The sequence below is a fragment of the Puma concolor genome, chromosome A3 (genome assembly GCF_028749965.1).
Source record: "Puma concolor isolate L17-30 chromosome A3, mPumCon1.1.hap2, whole genome shotgun sequence".
Taxonomy (NCBI): Eukaryota; Metazoa; Chordata; class Mammalia; order Carnivora; family Felidae; genus Puma; species Puma concolor.
In genome coordinates this window covers 114,295,373-114,317,530 of record NC_141669.1, presented here as the reverse complement: position 1 = coordinate 114,317,530, position 22,158 = coordinate 114,295,373, and the positions used below count along the sequence as shown (strand labels likewise).

At 46.7% G+C, this 22,158-nt stretch overlaps 1 protein-coding gene across 6 annotated transcripts in view; it reads left to right on the top strand.

Annotated features, from left to right (window-relative positions):
* Positions 1–6,877: 6,877 nt before the first annotated feature.
* Positions 6,878–22,158, top strand: part of BCL2L1 (BCL2 like 1) — a 48,951-nt gene continuing 33,670 nt past the window's right edge. The window contains exons 1-2 of one of the 6 annotated variants that reach the window (XM_086701924.1): positions 6,878–6,991; positions 8,524–9,217. In XM_086701924.1, the coding sequence (XP_086558050.1) occupies positions 8,654–9,217 (564 nt within the window). In that variant the 5' untranslated portion in view covers positions 6,878–6,991; positions 8,524–8,653. Of the gene's footprint in view, positions 7,106–7,308; positions 8,237–8,523; positions 9,218–22,158 lie in introns of those variants that run through there. The other 5 variants (XM_086701923.1, XM_086701925.1, XM_025932298.2 and 2 more) reach the window with 5 other exon arrangements.

Sequence of the window (22,158 nt, the reverse complement as noted above, 5' to 3'; positions counted from 1 at the left end):
TAAAATCGGTGGTAGCCAGGCTCAAGTGGGGCCTTTGTCTTTTGGGAAGAGGAAAGAGAGAGAACCCCTTGAAATTCCATCCTCTTCATTTGCAGTGGCCACTGGCTTGGTCCGCAGGCCAGATACTTCAGTATGTGAGATCTTTTCTGTTTAAATAGGTTTTTAAATTACAAAAAAAAAAAAAAAAATGCTTATGACAGAGTGGAAGGTATATATAAGGTGCTGTACATCCATGACTTCACTTAATCTTTGCAACAACCTTGCCAGGTAGGTGCAATTATATCCAATTTCCAGATGGAAAAAACAGAGGCTCAAGAGAGGTGACATGAACGGCCCAAGGCCACATACCAGAGTTAAGATTTGCAGTGAGATCCATCTGGGTTCATAAACATACATGAAGTAAAAGTGAAAAAGCCCTATGCCTCTTACCACACCCCATCACCAATCCCTCTCCCTCAGTTAAAAAATTAGTGTTAAAAGATGAGTATGTATCTTTCAGAGATCTTTTCATAAATATAGCAAATCCTCATATCTATATCCTTACATACTTATATTTATGTACTTTTATATTTTTATATGTTTATTTTAATTTCTCATTTTAAAAGTAATGCTTTCTTACTTGTAATATATTTCCTTCCAGTCTTTTTTTTAGTCTAGTTTTTTAAGATTTTGTTAAAAAATTTAGTTATTCTTTAAAAATTTTTTTTTTCAACGTTTATTTATTTTTGGGACAGAGAGAGACAGAGCATGAACGGGGGAGGGTCAGAGAGAGAGGGAGACACAGAATCCGAAACAGGCTCCAGGCTCTGAGCCATCAGCCCAGAGCCTGATGTGGGGCTCGAACTCACGGACCGCGAGATCGTGACCTGGCTGAAGTCGGACGCTTAACCGACTGCGCCACCCAGGCGCCCCCAAAATTTAGTTATTCTGAGAGAGAAACAGAGCATGCAAGCAGGGGAGGGGCAGAGAGAGAGAGAGGGAGAGAGAATCCCAGCACACAGCTTGAAGCAGGGTTCTATCTCACAAACCATGAGATCATGACCTGAGCAGAAATCAAGAGTCAAACACTTAACTGACTGAGCCACCCAGATGCCCCATCCTTCCAGTATTTTTAAAATTGATTGTATGAGATATTGAGTAGGTACAAATACATGTATGTATAAAAAATGAGGCAAAAAATTCTGAATATATATGTACAATTCAATTGAATAAGAACATTTCCATTATCTTTCAAACTTTGAATTGTATCTGATTCCCCAGTTCATCCTGAGCCCACCCCTGTTAATGTGCAATAGCTATCTTGAATTTTGTGATTATTCCTTTACATTTTTTAATAATTTTACCACATAGGTATATATCCCTGTATTAGTTATCTATAGCTACAGTGCAGCTTAAAATTACAAATACTATCTTTATACAGTTTCTTAGGGTCAGAAATTCAGCTTAACAGAGTGGTTCTGGCTCAGGGTCTCAGATGAGGTTGTAGTCAAGCTGTTGGCTATAATCACCTGGAGGCTGGGGCAGGAGGAGTTTCACATGACTGTTGGCAGAAGGTTTCAGTTCCTCACCACACATGGGCCTCTCTGTACGGCTGCTCACAACATGGCAGCTGGTTACCCCCAGAGTGCGTGATGAGAGAAAGAGATAACCTAGTCTTGGAAGTGACATACCATCACCTCAGCCATTTGCCATCAGTAACATAGAACAGCTCTGATATATTGTGGGAGGGGACTACACAAGGACGTGAATACCAGGAGGGAGGGATCTTTGGGGGCCATCTTGGATGAGGCTGGCTACCACAAATCCTCCGTAGAATGTAGATTAGTTTTTCCTGTTTTCAAACTATGTATAAATGGAATCATACTTCATTATTCTCTTACAATTTTTTTCATGCAACATGTTTCTAAGATTCTTTCATGCTGTATGTAACTAAATCCACTTATTTTCTGATTGTATCATATTACTATGTATAAATATACTACTATTTGTTAAACCATTTTGCTATAATGGACACTTGAGTAGTTCCAAATTTATGCCATTATAAGTAGTACTGCTATAAATATTCTTTTAAATTTTTTTTTTAAATTATCTCTACACCCAACGTGGGGCTCAAACTCACGACCCTGTGATTGAGTCACATGCTCCTCTAACTGAGCCAGCCAGGTATTCCAGATGCTATGAATATTCTTATACTTGAATCAGTACATGTGCAAGGGTTATTTTAGAGCACATATCAAAGAATAGAATTGCTGGGCATCATCAATTCTACTAGGTAGTAATCCATTTTTTCCCCCAAAATTGTTCCATATTCTTGGAACCACACTTGATTTTATTGGATTTTCTCATTTTTGCCAGTCTGGTGGGTGTGAAATGGTGTCTCACTGAGGTCTTAGTTTTCATTTTCCTTGATAACTAGTGAGGTTGAGCATCTTTTCAGATTTACTGACCACCCTGTTCCATTTCTCTTTCGCATCTGTGTAAGGATTTTGTCTTTATCACATTGATTTTCTAGCCTTTCTCCTATGCATGGTATTTAGAGATGAGATTGTATCACATATCTAATTTTGTGTATTTTAAAAAAGTTTTTTTTAATGTTTTATTTATTTTTGAGATAGAGAGGGCACAACCAGGGGAGGGACAGAGAGAGAAGGGGACAGAAGATCTGAAGCAGACTCTGTGCTGAGAGCAGCAAGCCCCATGCGGGGCTCAAACTCACAAACTGCAAGATCATGACCTGAGCTGAAGTTGGATGTTCAACTGACTGAGCCATCCAAGAGCCCCTAATTTGTATACTTTTCACTTAACATTACACCACAAGCATTACCTCATCATCTAAATCTCAGCAAACATGTTTTTAAAAACATGTTTTCCAGGGAGCCTTGATGGCTTAGTGGCTTAAGTGTCTGACTTTGGCTCAGGTTATGATCTCATAGTTTGTGGGTTCAAGCCCTGCGTGCAGCTGTGTGCCGACAGCTCTGAGCCTGAAGCCTGCTAAGGGTTCTGTGTCTCTCTGCCTCTCCCCTGTTCGCACTCTGTTTTTCTCTCTCAAAAATAAATAAACATTTAAAAAATTAAAAAATTAATTAAAAAAACAGTGTTTTCCAATTAAAACAATGTAGTCATGTTAGATAACACAGAAAAGTATTAAAAAAAAAAAAAAGAGAATCACCCATAATTTGACTACTCAACAATAACTACCTTTCGAACTCTGGTATAATTCCTTCTACTACATCTTGCATATAACATATATTTTTATAAATCACAATTTTTGTAACTTTTAAGTGTTATGTTTGGAGCCTTTTCCCATTATATTAAATATACCTCAGTTAACAATCTTAATGTGGGAATTTAACCCATGCAAACCGTCACCCTATTTATTGCCCTTCTTAGTTTTAATGTTTCTTTCTGGTGTTATAAATAACCTTGCACAAACATCTCTGTGGATAAATCTTTGGATGCATTTCACTTCTTAAATTCAATTCCAATCAAAGATCATTTCTCAATGATCTTCCCAGACTGGTGTTTAAGGCTTTTGGTAAATATTGCAAAATTCCCTTCCCAAAAGGCTCTATCCATCTTTCCAAAATATAAATCTCTTCACGTCCTTTCCTGGCTGGCTCCTCCGGTGTCTATGCAGTGTCCTGAACACGCATTTACACATTTACATTCAGTCTCTGCTACCACCACTCCCTTCTCAGCCATCCCAATTTATTTCTAGAACACACCATTGACTCTCAGGTTAGACCTCCATGCCTTTGCTCAGGCAGTGCCTGCTGCCTAAAATGCCCCTTACCTCCCTTCTCTTCCAGGCAAAATCCTTTTCTCCTTTTAAGGACCAGTTCAATAAAGCCCATGTCTCTGGGCTGGGTTGATCTGCCCTCTGCTGGACCCCCAAAGCACATCATAGACTTCCATGATGATAATTTTCATATTGACACTGGAGGTTTCAAAAAGGAAAGCAGATCACATCCTGCCCCAGTTTAAAACTCTCCCATTGAACACAATAGAAAGTTCAGAAATTGGCCCCATACACTTGGGAATGTAGATTATGATAATACAGACGTATCAAATGAGTTGGGAAAAGATGATAGTCATGGGGTAACTGGGTATTATTTGGGAAAAAAAAAATTGTGGATTCCTGCCTCACAGCCTATATACCAAAGTGACTTTATGATGGCACAGGATTGAAATATAAAATATGAAGCCAAGTAAAAGCTAGATGAGTACAGAGAATTTTTTTTCTAATATTGAATTGAAGAAAGTCTTCCTAAGAATGACAGAACCTGGAAGCCACAAAGGAAAAGACTGATACATTAAAATACATATGAAGTAAAAGTTTGTCCATGGTAATAAATAAACTGGAAAAATATTTACAGCTTAGATGTAGAAAAAAAGGATAAAAATTCCTATAAATCAATGAGACAAAGCTCAATGGAAAGACCAACTGAAAAAAAGGGCAAATGAAATGAATAGAGAATTCACCACAACAAACTCCCCCCAGAAGAAGACTCATCAATACGAAAAACTGCTCGACTTCACTCTTGGTGAAAAAATAAAAAGAAGAAAGAAAAATAAAAGTGCCTCTTCGTTTTTATCTATCTCAGTGGCAACACACTGCAGTTCAGGATGTGAGGACAAGGTACTCTCATATTTCACTGACAGGAGAGGACAAACTGGTACAACTGATGGGAGAGGACTTTGCCAATACCCATTATAACAAAACAAAAACAAGTTCGTGTACTCACTTACTGGCATTCTACTTCCAGGAATGTACCTAACATAAACTCCCACATACGCAAAATAACGAATGGATGAGTTATAGTATTGTTTGTAATAAGAAAGGAATGGAAACTACCCAAATGTACCCAAAGAGAATATTAGGCAAGTAAATTAAGGCAGGTACTTATATAAAGTTGTGTGTTAATTTTATTTATTTTTTTTTATTTAAAAAAAATTTTTTTTTTCAACATTTATTTATTTTTGGGACAGAGAGAAACAGAGCATGAACGGGGGAGGGGCAGAGAGAGAGGGAGACACAGAATTGGAAACAGGCTCCAGGCTCTGAGCCATCAGCCCAGAGCCCGACTCGGGGCTCGAACTCACGGACCGCGAGATCGTGACCTGGCTGAAGTCGGATGCTTAACCGACTGCGCCACCCAGGCGCCCCAGTTGTGTGTTAATTTTAAAAATTGAGGCAGGGGCGCCTGGGTGGCTCAGTCGGTTAAGCGGCTGACTTTGGCTCAGGTCATGATCTCGCGGTCCGTGAGTTCAAGCCCCACGTCGGGCTCTGTGCTGACAGCTCAGAGCCTGGAGCCTGTTTCAGATTCTGTGTCTCCCTCTCTCTGACCCTCCCCTGTTCATCTCTGTCTCTCCCTGCCTCAAAAATAAATAAAATGTTAAAATTTTTTTTTTTTAAATCGAGGCAGACCAAAAACGTAGAGCTCAGCCAGAAGAGCAAGATGTAGAAGTGTCTATAGCAAGCTAGCATTTGTGTAAAAAATCTGTACACATAATTTGCTTGTGAATACAGTGACCATCTCTGAAAGACTACAGAAGAAAGTGATTGATGTGGGGGGAACTGTGGATTGGAAAGCAGACGTGGGAAGAGGACTTACTTTTCTCATTCTATGCTCTCTGTGTATTTTTATTTTTTAAAAGGAGTTTTTTTAGTTTATTTATTTATTTTGAGAGAGAGAGAGGGAGGGGCAGTGAGAGAGAGAGAGAGACAGAGGGAGAGAGAGAGAATCCCAAGCAGGCTCTGCGCTGTCAGCGCCGAGCCTGATGTGGGGCTTGATCCCACAAACCATGAGGTCATGACCTGAGCCGAAATGAAGAGTTGGTTGCTTAACCAACTCAGCCACCCAGGAGCCCTTTGTATATTTCTAATCTTCAGTGTTGCCGTATACCTATTTTTAATTAATTAATTTAACATAAAACACCTCTCAATGTTTAGACTCAAGTCTAACTCACTTCTATGGTCAACTTTCCAACCTCCTGCCATGCCACATTTCCCCTCCCTCAACTTGCTTCTCCAGTTTCTGAAACATGTCAACATCTTCCTGTTCTGAAGAACATTCTGCATTAAGCTGTTCCCTCTACCGAGGTTGCTGTTCTCTAGTTTCTCACCATGGGTCAGCATTTTCTTATATTTTAAGTCTTGGGTTCTAGGTCTCTTTTCCAAGAGGCCACCCCTGGCCATCCCACATAAGCAATTGTTGAACAAATCCCTCTCTCACTGGGCTGGCAGGGCAGGGTTTACATCCCTGGGTACCCAGTCTAAAGCAGCACACTCCCTTCACTCTATGACAATAACCTGATTTACTTCTTTCATAGCACTAGTCACTATTTGAAATTTCCTTGTTTGTGTATTTTCTTAGTTGTTTACTGTCTCCAGCTCAAGGGTTTAAGTCTTCATGAAAGCGGGGATCATGTCTTGTCTTGTTTCTATCTTCAGCAACCCAAATGATAAACATTTGTTGAATACATTTATGCAACATATACTATGGACCACACACTGTGCTACAGATTTTACAAACAACAACTCTTTCAATCCTCACAATAACTCAGTGAGGGAGGTTGTGTTTTCACCTATTTTACAGTTAAGGAAATTGAGGCACAGAGCAGTTGAATAACTTCCCCAGCTGACAGAGTTGGAATCCCAGACACAACGTTCTTAGTTATAACGCGACGCTTTTTAGATATATAAACACAGATAGAGGACACTGACTAAATGAACGCACCGAAATGTGAATATAAACGTTGACTTTTTTGTTTTTTTTTTTTTGCGTCTCCATATTCCCCAGATCTGCCGCAAGGGGGCGCTCCCTCCCAGGTCTTGACGCCAGTCCTCAAGGCGCGCACTCCCTTTGCGTCTCGGGCTCGCGCGCGCTGCCGCGGCACCGGAAGTGACTGAGCTTGCAAGTTCCCCCGGTCTCTTCAGGGGAAACTGAGGCCGGCTCGTTCGGAAGAGACAGCCCGAGCCGTCAGCCAGGTAGGCCGGCCCGGGTCCGCAGCGCGGAACTTAGCTACGAAGAGCCCTCGCGTCTGGAAACTACCTGGCCGATGAAGGGGGGACGTGGCCCCCCACGGCTCGCGGGGCTCGCAGGTGAGAGCACCGCCTCCCCTGTGCGTGGCAGGCGCTGCGCCCAATGGGAGCCCTCGCCGTCCCGCTTCCGTGCCGACTGGACTTACTGATTGGCTACGCCGGGGCGGACCGCCGGGGGCGAGACCCCTCCTTCTTGAAAGGGCTAGGGGGCGCCCCTGAGGGGGAGCGGTTGCCTGGCAACGGGGCGGTGGCCCGGCGGGTACCCGGCCTAGCGCGCGGGAGAAGCCACCAGGCCGCAGCCCACCCGCCCCGGGCTCTGGAGACGTGCAGCCCCCGGCCCCCAAGGCCTCCCGGGGGCGCCAGGAAGCCACCTTGGGCCTGTCTTCAGGAAAACGTGGTCTCAGCTGGGCGGGGGGTGGGGGGGAGACGTTCGAGCAGGCCTCAGGCCCTCTCCCTGACCTGAGGAGAGGCCCGGAGCCTCACCCTCACCCCCTCTTTGTGCAGGGCGCCGGCGGCCATTGTGTCCGTGTGGGGAATGGAGGACCCGGCAATCCCCCACCACCGCCGCTACGTCCAGGGCCTTTGGGGAATTCAAAGAAAATCGGCGGTGTTTCTGGGGGGTCCCCGGCCGTCAGCCTCCCGGAAAGGCCCGGGGATGGCCTTTCCGAAGTCAGACCGCAGATCCGAGGCAGTTTCCCCCTCCTTCTGTCCCTTCTCGAAACCTTGAACCCCATTGAGAAGTACCTTCAGGGTTTCGGAAGCCTTACCCCGGGCTGGTACTTAAATAGAAACGACAACAACAACAAAAAACCTAAACCCCACACCAGCCACCTCCGGGAGAGTTCTCCTGGCTCCCAGTAGGAGGCGGAGAGCCAAGGGGCGTGCAAGAGCGAGGGGGCTGGGCTCTAGGGTGGCAGGAGGCCGCTGCCGAGTGGCCGCCCTCGATCCGGGCGATGGAGGAGGAAGCAAGCGAGGGGGCCGGTTCCTGAGCTTCGTAATTCCTGTATCGCCTTCTGGGCTCCCAGCCTGCCGGGTCGCATGATCCCTCCGGCCAGAGCTCCTTTTTTTGCCAGCCGCCGTGAGGCCGGCTGAGTTGCCGGCATCCCGGCTGCCACCTCTTCTCCCGACCTATGTTACAAAAGATCTTCCGGGGGTTGCACCTGCCTGCGGTCGCCTGAGACGGATTTGAATGTAGGTGGTGCGGGGGTGGGAATGGGGGGCAGACTGCCCGTGCGGGTGACTTTCTGAGGAAGGCATTTCGGAGAAAAAGGGGTGGCTGGAGTAAAAAAAAAAAAAAAGCCTGTGTGATGATTCAGAAAGAGCCCACTGGTGCTTTCAATTTGACTTCATTGAAGTCTCCTGGAAGCTAGACCCAGACCTTCCTAAGAGCCACAAAGAAACCAGTTCTGGTACCTCCAGGGGGAATGGGATATTGTAGGGTAAATGGCATGCATATTAATTTTTTTTTTTTCCTGAAGCTCTTTCTCTTCCATCAGAACCTTATCTTGGCTTTGGATCTCAGAAGAGAACCACCAAGCAGAGACCAGACTCAGTGAGTGAGCAGGTGTTTTGGACAATGGACTGGTCGAGCCCATCCTTATTATAAAAATGTCTCAGAGCAACCGGGAGCTGGTGGTTGACTTTCTCTCCTACAAGCTTTCCCAGAAAGGATACAGCTGGAGTCAGTTTAGTGATGTGGAAGAGAACAGAACTGAGGCCCCAGAAGGGACTGAATCAGAGATGGAGACCCCCAGTGCCATCAATGGCAACCCATCCTGGCACTTGGCGGACAGCCCTGCGGTGAATGGAGCCACTGGCCACAGCAGCAGCTTGGATGCCCGGGAGGTGATCCCCATGGCAGCGGTGAAGCAGGCGCTGAGGGAGGCCGGGGATGAGTTTGAACTGAGGTACCGGCGGGCATTCAGCGACCTGACATCCCAGCTTCACATCACCCCAGGGACAGCATATCAGAGCTTTGAGCAGGTAGTGAACGAACTCTTCCGGGATGGGGTGAACTGGGGTCGCATTGTGGCCTTTTTCTCCTTCGGTGGGGCACTGTGCGTGGAAAGCGTAGACAAGGAGATGCAGGTATTGGTGAGTCGGATCGCAACTTGGATGGCCACTTACCTGAACGACCACCTAGAGCCTTGGATCCAGGAGAACGGCGGCTGGGTAAGGACCACGCCCCTTGTGTGTCCCTTTCTCTTGGCTTCTGGTCAGAGAGATCCCTAACAGCCTCTCCCCTGCTTCTCCATGCTGTTGTGCCGGGTGATTATTGGAGGTATTGTTTGTTAAGGAGATGTGACCGGCCTCCTTGCACCACAAGAGGTTAGCTGTTCTCAAATACAGATGACCTAGATCTTGAAGGACCAGGCAGCTTTCATTCCGGTCACCCTCACGGCCCCGCTCTTTCATACTTGTGTTCCAGTTTCCCAGCGGAAGAAAACAGCCTGTGTGTTTATTTGGCCCCAAATCTTTGCGAGTGGGAAGTGAGTCCAGTCAGTACTCCCCTCACCACAGAAAGGGCTGCTGAGTGTAATGCCTGTGAGCCCCTCCATTCTTACTCCCCCCGGGATGTCAGTCCTGTCCTGGGCTTCCCTCCCACAACTCAAGTTCCCCTTTATTTCAGAGTTTGCATACATGTTCCTCTCCTCTCAGAACAGGGCACGGCCAGGCAGAAGTTCCCACTGGCTTGGATGGCTGAGGATGGTCAGATTCTAGGGCAGTGTAAGCTGTGCCAGTGGGCTGGCCGTGTTTGCGCTGCTCCCCTATGTTCCTTTGCTCCCAAGTGTGTAACTTTCTGCATGGCTGGCCTGTTTGCCGAGCTCTTGCTGTGTCACGCATTAAGCCCGGGGACTTTGCACCTCGCTGCCTGGGGTCGGTTGGGGAGGTCCAGCTGTTCTGCCTGTTGCTTTCCGGCCAGGGCCCTGGGGCCTCTTCATGGAGCACTGTGTGCTGGCAAAGCAAGAACCCGGTCTTTGGGACATTAAGATTCAGTGACAGACTTCGGGAACAGACTGACCTAGGCTTGAGTGCCAGCCCGGTCACTTAACCAGCTGTGTGACCTTGGACAGGCCAGTTTACCTTGAGCCTCGGTTTCTTCCACTAAAAAAACGTGGCAAGCCCTCTTTGCCTTGTAGGATATTGTAAATCTCGGAGCTAATGTGCGCAGTGACTGGCACCAGCAAGTTTCCATAGTAGTAGTTGTTACTGGTTCCAGACGCACTTTCTAGGCCCAGGAGTCATGCCTCAGTCCTTTCTTAGGGAGGAAGAATTCTCTTGCCCATCACCAAATTAGGAGGAGACAGTGGTGAGAGGTTCTTTACCAATGGTCATTATAGGCAGTTTTTGCTCTTCCACAGTGAGATGGGTCCTAATTTCCTTGCTTCTGTCCCTGCGTAGGGGAGGTGCAGGGCTTATGAGAGGTATTTGGTTCCCTCAGAATACCCAGAAAATTGAGCAGGCTTTGGGAAATAAGTCATCTATTGAAGGAGCTGAGGTGGAAGGGGCCTTGCACCGGGGACTCTGGAATGTCAAGAATGCAAATTATCCATAGGCTGGGCCTAGGGCGTGGCACTTCAGTTTACCTCTGAGCAAGAGACCTCCTAGTTTGCCCTGGAACCCTTCCCCCGTCTTATTTCCCATTTCTTTGCAACTTCATTAACTCTTCCTGCTGCTAGTTCTTGTAAAATACAAAGGGGTCAAGTCAGTAGAGGTCAGATGACTGGGGTGGGGTTGGGGAGGTAAAGGTGGAGAGCTCTCCAGCTAAGGCCGACCAGACTTGAAAGCCATTCTGTAAATGAACTCCCTGGGGGGATAAATGATTAAATAGTTCCTGTTGGTTTGTGTGATGACCTCGCCGTTCCCTCCTGCTTTGATTCTCTTTGGGGGCAAATATTTGTTCAGCTGATTCCAGGAGGGATGGGATTCCAGCGCTTTAGACACACCCTCTGAGGCATCTCCTAGTAGACTTGGGCCTTATGCCCACCTTGCCCAACTATTGTCTTTGGCCAGTGGTGCTAATACCAGGTGGGTTGTTGCCAGCTATTAACAAAAGACAGTCTGGGAGAGGAGCCTGTTCCGTCGGCCAGCCTCTGCAGAGGGCTACGTGGATCAGAGAATTGCCAGTCGCCCAGTATTGTACGTAGAAAGAGGTTTTAGACACAGCAGCATAGGGTGAGTTCATCAGATCGCCCCTGGATTGAAATTCCATCTTCTGTCTCTTTGCTCAAGGATTTTCAGAGCCCGTTAGACAACATACCATATGTTACTTCCTCTTGGTGAACAGAGGGGTTGTGTGCAGAAGAGCAAGTTATGTCAGCACCATTTCTCGGCACACATGCTCCCTGAGGCCAGGACATAAAGAACATTTGGCTGGGGATCCTTTGGATAGAAGCTACCCACCCATCCTGTTTGAGCTGCACAGACTGGCTGCTGCAGTGGCATCTCAAAACTTTCCTGGAGGCTGTGGTGGATCCACGAGTGTAGGACTTCTGGGCCATTACCACCTTGGGGTATGCTCTAAATTTAGCATCCCTACCGGAAAGGGGAAGGAAATGAACCTTTATGGAGTACATCTTATGTATGAGGCATTGTGTTGGGTCTTTTATTTACGCAACCAAAATTTATTGAGCATCTACCATGAGGCAGGCACTGTGCTGGCCATAAGCTGCACGTGGTATCTTCCCTCGTGGAAATGACATGCTATTTCATAGAACCCACACAATAACTTTCTAAGGTAGGGGGGTTTATTCCCAGTTGACATGTGAAACTCCTGATAGCTAAATGACTGGCTCCAGGTATCCCTCAACCAGTTAAGTGACTGAGTGAGAGTTTATACCTAGGTCAGCTTGACTTCAAAGCTTGAAGTCTTTTCCATCCCATATCAGGTTGTCCTGGGAGTAACAAAGTGACCCAGACATGCTGGCACAGAAAGCCAGAGATGCAGTAAGGCCAAACAAAACATGCCTGTGGAGGTACTCACTCTGGTCTGTGATGCTGGCATTGTGCAGGTAGAACAGTGCCTTTGTTGGCCATAGCAGGTCCCAGGTAGTCTGATTCTGGCACTGGTAAAACTCAAGTGGGCATTAAAGGTTTTGCCTAGCCAGAGTGACCTTCTTGTTAGTTTTTTCATTGTTAAACCCTCTCAGGCTTAGATAAGAATCATTTGCATGTGGGGAGAAGGTGGCCTGCTTCAAATCTGTCTACTTAATTGTGGGTGGGTTCCAAGGACTGGAATTTCAGTCACAGCCACACCACGGCCTTACTGGAGTCACATGGCAAGATGCTGAACCTGTTTGTCTCTGTTGTCCATCCATCTCTCTCACCTGTAAAATAGAATAATGATAGCCACCTGCCATAGCTTGACTCTAGTAAAGGATCTAGAACAAAAGCCCTTCCTGGGCTTTAATTGTAGGGTGGAAGAAGCACCTCTTTAATGAGTGGGCTCTCTTCCTCAGAAAACTGAACTTTGGCCTCAGAGTTTCTCAAGAAACAAAGCCAGCTCCTGAGATAATCATCTAGATTGGAATATGATGTGACCTTCTCTGTAGGAACAGAGTGTTTCTGGGGCTTTCAATGGGAATGTGGACAGCTTTAGGGTGAGGACCCAGGTAGACTAGGCCATTTTGGGATCGCTGTGCCTGGGAAACCCCTAAGCCTGATGGAAATACCATTGCTGAGAGCAATGAACAGTGTGTGGGGAGAGGAAGCGTAATTTGGCCTTTCCCAGGTTGCATGGCTCTGTGGTCTTCTAGTTTCTATAGGTTTCTTCTTGCCTATTCTGGCTTCTTTGGCATGGGTATATGCTTAGCTGAAGCACCTCAGTGACCTTTGCAGATCTCAGCAGCTGTTGGCAGTTCTGCGGTTTTCTTGGGGAAACCCCATTAGAAACCCCAAACGTGGAAATTTTTAGTAATCTCATTCAGGTCCCAAAGTGAGGTAGAAATGTCTCAGGGACTCCACCTCAAAACACCCAGTTCTCCTGGATGTACATTTGACATTGCTTTTAAAATTCTGTCACCATCACAGAATTTTCCAGACTTCCTGGGACTAATTTCCCCAGTGGCCCCACAGAGCCCTTCAGCCTCTGCTAGAAAATTACCCAGGTGTTTTTTCAGGGGGTCTTGACAGAACCCAGAAGATTTTCTTTTCTTTTGTGTGGACAATCACCACATTTATTTGGGCTGCAGGAAGCAGCGGTTGTCAGCTGTCCTTTCCCCAGCAGGTATCTGTCCTGAGACCATGGACTTCAGCAATTTTGAGTACCCACAGCCTTCCATCATGGGGCTTTCTTTCAGCAACCATGGTCTTGTCTGGGTTTAGCCTGGATAGATTTAGGGGTAATTCCCAGTGAGCTGCTCTTCGACAGAAGCATAATCTCCTACTACCTTAATTAGCAGGGCCCTGTCCCCACCCCCAGCCTCCAACCTAATTCCACAGAGTCCTCCCTCGGGACTCCCTCTTTTTTCTTTGAAGGAGTCACTCTGCTCCTGGAGCCACTTCTCTTCTGTCCCTATAGCCGACAGTCTGTCTTCCCCGTTCCCAGTTGGCAGACCTGAGTCAGACAATCCCACTGGGTCTTTTTGTTTAGCCTGGGGAAGAGAAGACTCAGGAGAATATGATCACCAGTTTCAAATATCTGGGAAGAGGGCCTAAGCCTTTTTTTATTGGTAAAATACCCAGCAGAACTCGAATAAATGAGAGAAAAAAACAGTGGTAGTATTAAATGAGTGTAAAGAAGACATTTCTAACACGATCATATCTCTGCCAGATTTAGGGGTTTTCCTGAAGGTCAAGCTGCATCTTGCCCAGAGGTCTTGGGCATAGCAGGCACCTAATGAAAGAGATGCCCACTAAATTTCTGAAGAAACACAGCTATCAAACCAGAAACCAGAATAATAGTAATGGAAACTCCTTTACCTGATGGTTCAGTCATTGATTCAAACAGTGTTTATTGAGCTTCTATGCACAGGCTGTCCTAGGTACTAGGGGTACTGCCTTAAGTAAAATGAAGTTTTGCCCTTGTGATGCTCACATTCTAGTGGGGAGAGACGGACAACAAACATGTAGTTATGCGTATATAACATATCAAGTGAGAGTAAGTGCTGTGAAGAAAATAAAGCAGGTTGAAGTATAGGGCATGCCTAGCAAGGGAGTGGTTTTAAGAGTGGTTAGGGAAGGCCTCACCAAAAAGTAATATTTGAGCCCAAACCTGAAGAATGTTGCAGGAGAAGAACTAGCAAGAGGGAGAGTGGTTGGGATTGAAGGGGGAGAGGTGGCCAAAAGCCAGATTGCACAGGGCATTACAGGCCACGATGAGGACTTGGCTGTGGTTGAATGAGTGAGAGACCAGAAAAAAGTTTGGAGCATGGGTAAAGTGATCTGAATTCTGCAAGGGCTGCAGCCAGGAACCCTGTGATGAGGTTGGTGCAACTGCCAGGTTAGAAAGAATAGTGGTTTGGATCAGGAGACGGAAGTGGGAGTTGTAAGAAGGGACTAAGAGCATATGGCCAAGCTTGCACATGGCATGTTGATGGAGGCCACATTTTTTAACCACTAGGAGGTCATGAAATCAAGGCTAAATAAGCTAGATGTTCTTCAGTGATAGTTCTGTCCAAATGTGGTATCCTGAATGGTTCTCCTCCATTCTAGCAATATTTCTGTTTGAAATGTTGTCTGGGCCTAGGTCCTAGCTCACCCACATCTAGCTGTGTGACCTTGGGCAAGCTTCTTGAATTCTCTGAACCTTGGGGCAGATGATATCTGCTTCATCAGGTCATGACAAAGACCTTATGAGGCATGCCCAAGATGTGTAGAGCCTGGCACATGTTGTTAGCATAATTCCTATCATTTTTACCCCAGAACTCAAGTCAGAAACCTATTCAGCATGCATTCTCCTTTTTCGGGCTCCATGCCCCTCCAGCACATCCTCAGGGCAGGGTCCTAGCAGTGTTTTTGTCATGGCAGGAGTCCATGGTGTTTCTGTGCTGTGGTGGTATAAGCACTGGTCATAGAGTCAGGATCCTTGTTCTGTCATTCTGCTCTGACTCACTGTCTTACCTTGGCCAACTCACTTCACCCCCAGGCTCCAGTTTCCCCCAAATCTGTAGGACAGAGGTTTGAAGTGGACAGTCTAGGTAGGAATCTGGTTGTCACTGGCCTCAAGCCTTGTGGCCAATTCCACCATTAAGGCATATTAATTACATTTGAGGATGGCTCTTTCCTATCAACAGCTACAGCACTTGAGCTATAAAAATTAATTCCAGTGTCAATACAGGGTACTTTCTCACTGACCCCACAGTAATAATATTCTACATTTATGTAGCACTTTGCAACTTCCAAAGCGCTTTTATATCCACCTTGCCTTTTTGATGCATATAGCCATGCTGCAGGGTGAGCTGGAGGGAAATCAGGCTGAGAGAGGTGAAATGGCTTGCCCAAGGTTACACATCGGGAGGAAGAGGCAGGGTTTGGATTTGTGGATCACTTGACCACCTACTTGCTGTGTGACTGTGGACAAGTCTTTTAACTTGTAAATAGCCACAATAATAGTGCCTTGTTCTGAAGACTCAGTGAGTTAATCTACTTCTTAATGTTCTCAGAGTAGTGACTATCAGTATCAGCAGCAAACAGCAGCCACATCCTAGGGCTCCTTCTGGCTTCCCGTTTATTACATATTGATTTTTGCAAATAGTGTTTTTGCAGAAAGAAACTGCCTCTGGGACCTTCTGGTACTTGGTTTCATCCCTGATGAGACTCTCAGGCCAAGCTGGAGCCTTACAGCTAGCTCCAAGCTACAAGGCTTTTTGGGCAGACTCCAGAGCTCCCCTCGGAACTAGAGGTTTTTCTCTCGCTCTTCAGGAAATGCCATTGCAATGACTTCCATGGACTGCTTCCTGTCCCAGCCCTGCAGCCGATTCCTGCTGGTGAGAGTGTAGAAACTGGAAAGTAATGTCCCTAAAGACTCCCCCCTCCCCACAAACTACTTTTTTTGGACATGTCCCTCCCTTTCCTCTTGTCAGTTACTTTCTTTGCTCCCTCCCCCTTCACCCTTCACCTAGCTTCTCTCCCCAGCCCTTGGTCAACCCTTTAAGATTTGAAAATGCATTTCCAGTTAGTTCTGTCAGAACAGTTCTGTTCTGGGGGCGGGCCAGAACTCCATCTCTCTCCCAGGCTCCATCACTCAGTAGCAGTTTCAGTCTGGGACTCCCCCTAGAGGGACATTAAGCCTGTCACTTGCAGTGCCTTGTGTCATCCATTAACCCTGAGTTTCCCCTGAGGTCCCTACCCCCCCCCCCCCACCCGCTCCATCCCCCTGCACAGGATGGAGACTCCTAAGAGAGATCTTAGAGGTTTGGCACATATAAATCCTGCCTCTTGGAGACTGATGACGGAGGATGGAGTGAAGTGGAGTCAGCCCCTCCCCGCTTCACCTTTCAAGAGGAAGCTAGAAGGTTGAAAACCTTGTTGGACAATCATCTGAGGAATGGGAGCTAGCTTGGGAGGGGATTGGAACGCACTCAACTATGCCTCAGATCCTTTGTTCCGCTCTTGAAAGGGAAACATTCCCCTCCCTCCTCCCTGGCCACACACACGTGCCTTTGTTCCCCCTGGTCAGGCCTGGCGGAGCCAGGAACACAGTGTCCCTTCCAAGGAGCCTGACTTGTCTCCCCAGAGGCTGGCTTCCTGGTCAGCAGGATTGAGATTTTTGCTCAGGAACCACCCCCCCCCGCCCCCCAGCCTCCTGTCCTTTCCATGGAAGAGTCTTTCTCTCAGCAGCTGAAAACTTGACTACAGAGCTGTCCAGGGACTTCCCTGGAATTATTCCATGGGATGCCCACATCCCAGGATTAAACAGTCCCTCCCTCTTATTCCACTTGGTGATTAATATTATTGTTAACATTACTATTAATAGCACCTAACATTTATCAAGTGCTTACTCTATGCCAGGCATTGTTCGGAGTGCTTTATATGTATTTATTTATTCCATTCGTCTAGCTGCACTTTGAAGTTGGTGCTGTTATTAACCCCATTTTACAAGTGAGGAAACTGAGGTACAGAGAAGTTAAGCAACTTACGCAAGGTAGCACAGGTAGAGGTAGTAAGTGGCAAAGCCTGGAAGAGTAGTTTCCAAGCTCCCACTTTTAAGTACTCGGCCCCTGCCCCCCATTGTACCAGTGTTTAGATGATGGTGGGTATTTATCCAGTGCCACTTACGTGACAGGCCTTTTACCAACATCATCTCTCTGTTACTGTCCCGACAACTTTACCGTTATAGGACACTGAGATTTGGAGGGTTTACTTAGCAGGAGGCAGAGTCAGGATTTGAAACCAAGACCATCTTACTCCAAACCCTGTGTTCTTTTTCTTTACCCTTCTTAAAAGCCCTACAAGGTTATCTTCATTCTATGGTTGAGAAAAACTGAGGCTCAGAGAAAAGTGACATGCTCTGGGCCTCATAAGCTAATACCAGGGCGACCTGGGCTTCAAACTCGAGGTGACACTTTTAACACTTTACTGCCTTAGTAGTCTGTAGCGTGATGATAGTAGCTTTTATGTGCGTGTGAACGCTGTGTAATTTACCAGCCTCCTTTGTATACATCATATCACAGCGAGGTAGGTGAGGTGGGTATGTTTAGACCCATTTCAGGAAGGAAACTAAGGCAAGGACTCTTGTCCCACAGTAAATGGCAGAGTCAGTCTTACAAGTCTTTTTCTGGCTTTTAAGGCCTGAATGTTATATATAATGTCTGCCTTCCCTAAGGCTGTTCATTGCTTGGAGCTGTCCTTAGAGTTTTATTTCATTTGTTAAAGCAGCAGGTACTGATGAATGTTTTACATGTGCTAAGTGCTGGGGATACTGTGGGTACTGGGGTGAGTAGACCTGGGTCCCATCCCTCAGTGGTCTGTTTCCGTGCCCCACACCTGGGGCCTTGCTAGTATCCTTCTGCCATCTGAGTCAGGCTATATGTATCACCCGTCTACCCCCTCTATTGCCAGACACACCAGGCAAGGTTCATTATAGTTAGTGTGTACTGATCACCTTCCACACACCCATAGATAAAACTCCGGACTCAGACTTGAAGCTTAGCTTGATTTCTTGCTCTACTACATAAGTACTAGGCATATCAGTTGCAAGTTCTCACCCTTAAATCTGAGAGAATACCAACTCATCAGAATAAGGGAGGCTTAAGCAAGAAAGTGAAATTTAAAAGTGCTTTTTTAATAATAATAACAGATACTGTGTGTTGAGTGTTTGCTCTGTGCCAAGTGCTACATTTATGCCCTTGATGTTAATCATCTTGTTTGGTCCTCACAACTGTGTCAAGACAGAGAATCCAGAGCTTCAAGAGGCTCTATAGGGGCGCCTGGGTGGCTCAGTCAGTTAAGTGTCTGACTTCAGCTTAGGTCACGATCTCACAGTTCTTGGGTTCGAGCCCCTCGTCTGTCTCTGCTGACAGCTCAGAGCCTAGAGCCCGCTTCAGATTCTGTGTCTCCCCCTCTCTCTGCCCCTCCCCAGCTAGCACTCTGTCTCTGTCTCTCAAAAAAGAAAATAAAAATGTTGAAAAATAATAATAATTAAAAAAAAAAAGAGGCTCTATAATATGTCCACACTAACATACCTTACAGGAGGCAGATCTGGGTCTCGTACTCAGATGTATCTGGTGACAAAGCCTACCCTCAAGCCACTGCGTCATTGCTTCTTTGCAGGTCTGGACTGGCTTATTTTACCCTGAGTTCCTGGCACAGGGCCTGAGGTTGGGTAAGGGCTTGGCCAACATCTGCTCAATGAACATGAGGTTATTATTAGATGCAGGTTAGGTGACAAAAATGTCTGTGTCCCTAAGGAAGCAAACTCATTTGCAGCAGGAGGAATAGACCCGAAACACTTGGTGAATGGCTCCAGGCAAACTGTGCCAAATCTGTGGTGTCGTTTCCAGAAGCAGAAGAGGACAGACCCACTGGCTGCATCCCACAGATGGCCTGGAACTCTGCCAAACCAGGCCACTTCCACCATCAGCTATTCAATTGATGACTCGGTCCAGAGGCCTCCACTCCCAGGCTGCATCATCAATATGTGCCTTCTCCCTTGCCAACTGCACTGCCAACCCAGACCCTCTCCTGCGCCAATAGTGGAAAGTGTCAGGAGGGGAAAGATCACCAAAGGCTTGAATAATAGCCTTCTCAGCAGTGTGGCTTTGTGCAATGCAATGCACACTGAATCCTCAGTTTCCCCATCTGTAAAGTGAAGATAAGAGTCATCCCTTAATGAAGATAATAGTAGTAATGTCTTTCTCATGGAATTGCTTTTTCTTCAGCCTGGATCACTCTTTTCCTAGATCTGATCAGGGCTGTCATCTTACCATTTAAGTCTCGACTGAAATTATCACCTCTGGAGAAGCCACCCATGTTTACATGTTTACCATCTGTCTCCTCCAGTAAAATCTAAGTCCCCTAGAGTGTAGGAGTTTTGTCTCATTTTTTCCTTCATCCCCAGCGTCTAGCAGAGTGTTTGGCATGTAGGAGACACTCAGCAAATATTTGTTAAATGAGTGAGTGACCCTGTAGCCCACCTAGCACAGTGCCTGACGCAGTATACTCAGTCAATGTTAGGCATCATTGTTACCTATTAGGAAGATGTGGACCATGAAGGCTTTCAGTAGTTGGAAGGAATGTGCAAGGGCAGCCTTGGTAGGTAAGAACCACTCGGGCAGATCTGGAGGGTAGAAAGTGATGCGTTTGGGAGGTAGTGAGAGGGCAGACTGGCTGAAGAGGGTCTGGGTTGTGAGTAAAGCTGGTCAGGGAAAAGGGAGCAGTGACTGATGGCAGAAGTCTCTGGGCAGAGGGATAGGGATGGTTGACAGTACAGGTGGGCCCAGTGGGGAGAGGCCCAATACCAGAGGGATGCAGCCAGGTCTCCAGTGACGCCTGGGAAAGAGAATCTCTTGCCAGCTGGGACACAGCAGGGAAAACTGCAGGGAGATAAAAGCCAGAGGCACCTGTGACCTGTGGATCAGGTAGGCTGCCCGGGTTGTTATTTTGGGGCTCTGGGGCAGGTGCAGATTCAAAGGCTTGATTGAAGCCTTTTGGCAACTCTTGTCTCAGTAGGGTAAACATCACCTGTCTCCTGCCACCTGTGGCAACAATGCCAGGAAGGTACCCTAGGAAGGCCCAAAGGGGCCCAACTTTTTTGCTGCCCTCATGGAGCAAGAAATACCCACCATGACAGGCCACTCCTTCCCTGTCGTACAGCCCCCTTTCTGAAGGTCTCAGGTGGCAGTAAGATACCTCCTGCCCAAGAGGCCTCCATGGTTCTGGCCCATGGAAGGCAGGGGCAGGGCTTTGGGAGCCGTTGACAGCTGGGCCCAGCTGGGGGAAGGGATCAGTTTGGGAGCAGGTGCAGATTTCAGGGAGGGCGGGGCCTGAAGGGAAGTAGGGATCTTGGTAGACTACAAAATTGCCCTCCCCATCCCCCAGCCACAGCTGGCTTCTCTAGGAACCTGATGACCTAGTTACAATGCTTAGAAATTGTTAGCTTAGCTTGCAATTTAGGGCTGTACCAGTCTCTCCTTTCTGAGGCTTCTTAGGTCCAAAAGGTGCCCTGGCATTCCCCCAAGGGGGTTCCATGTGAAGGATATGCACTGTATCACGTGTATGGGCTTCTTGTCCAAGAAAGGAAAGAACCAATCAGGTTTCTCCCTTCTTCCTTGATGTGCCCTCCACCCACCCAAGGGAGAAAAGACTCCCCTGCCCCCACCCATGCCCACTTCTTTCTCTCTCTGGGGGGTTGATGGGTGGCAAACAAAGGTCACAAACTTCTTACCTGGAGGTTCTGTAGAGAGGGAGACTCCTATTCCCCTAGAGATAGCTTGAGCACACCTAACCATTTCCTCCTTACCTTCTCATCTGTGTGATGTTAAAGCTGGATGGAAGGGGGTGAAGAAGAATCTTTTGGGGGCTCTGGAGGCTCCAGCCCTGCCAGGCAGTAGCTGCTCCTGGTGTTCCTGGTGTCTGCCTCTCCATGGCCTTCTTCAGACAAATTTCATCACTGTTAAGAGGCACAAAATTTGGCAAACCAGTACTGGAGCCTACTTGCCCTATAGTTATCCTTGGACAAATTACTTATCTCCCCTAGCCTTAGTTTCCTCATTTATAAGAAGGAGGTAATAATATATAGTGCTTTTCTTGAAAGAGTCTTGGGAGCATGAAAATAACTGGTAAGATACATGGAACACTTAGCATGGGGGCTGGCATATAGTAAATATACTAAGTATGACAGCTACTATTACTGCTATTATTATCAGAGTGTCTTCACAGGTGGTCAAGTTGCTGTGGTCACTATTAGCGCTACTCTCCAAGAGAAAACTTTTAGGTTGAGAGAGTATGTGGATATCCTTTGAACCAAGAGCTTGGAGATTTTAAGATCCTGAAGCTGAGGACAGTGGTCTATAACCTTGTCCTCCACCTCCTCCACAAGTGCCCCAAGTCATGCTCTGTTCACAGTAATCGTGGCTGACCTGGCATTTGGCAATCGGGCGTATTTGATCTTTGCTGAGTACCTCCAGGAAGGCAGGGCCCTCCTCCTCTGCTTTATTTACCGCTGTGTCCCTAGAACCTGCCACAGAACCTGGAACATAGAAAGCACTCAATCATTATTTGTTGACTGAGTGGAAGGCTTAGTGAGTTGAATATTTAAAGTATATAGAAGTTGGGGCGCCTGGCTGGCTCCATCTGGAGCGAGTGACTCTTGATCTTGAGGTTATAAGTTTGAGCCCCACGTTGGGTGTAGATAGTACTTAAAAATAAAATATTTTAAATAAAATAAAAATAGAAGTACAGAGAAGCACACCTAGCGCATAGTAGGTGTGTGACATGTGTTTGAACAATTAAACAAAGTGTTGTGAGGCCTCTGAGTTTTTACAGGATGGCTCCACTCCTCGTTTGCTGTGTGGCCATAAGCCTCTTGCCCAAGCTCTGCCTGTTGCCTCATCTGTTGCAGAAAGATAACACCCGCCTTGCCTCCCTCGTGGGCTAGCTGTGAGGCCCAGGGAGATGATAGATGAAAAAGCACTTTGAGAACTATAAATATTTGGTCTTGTTGCTGTTCCTTG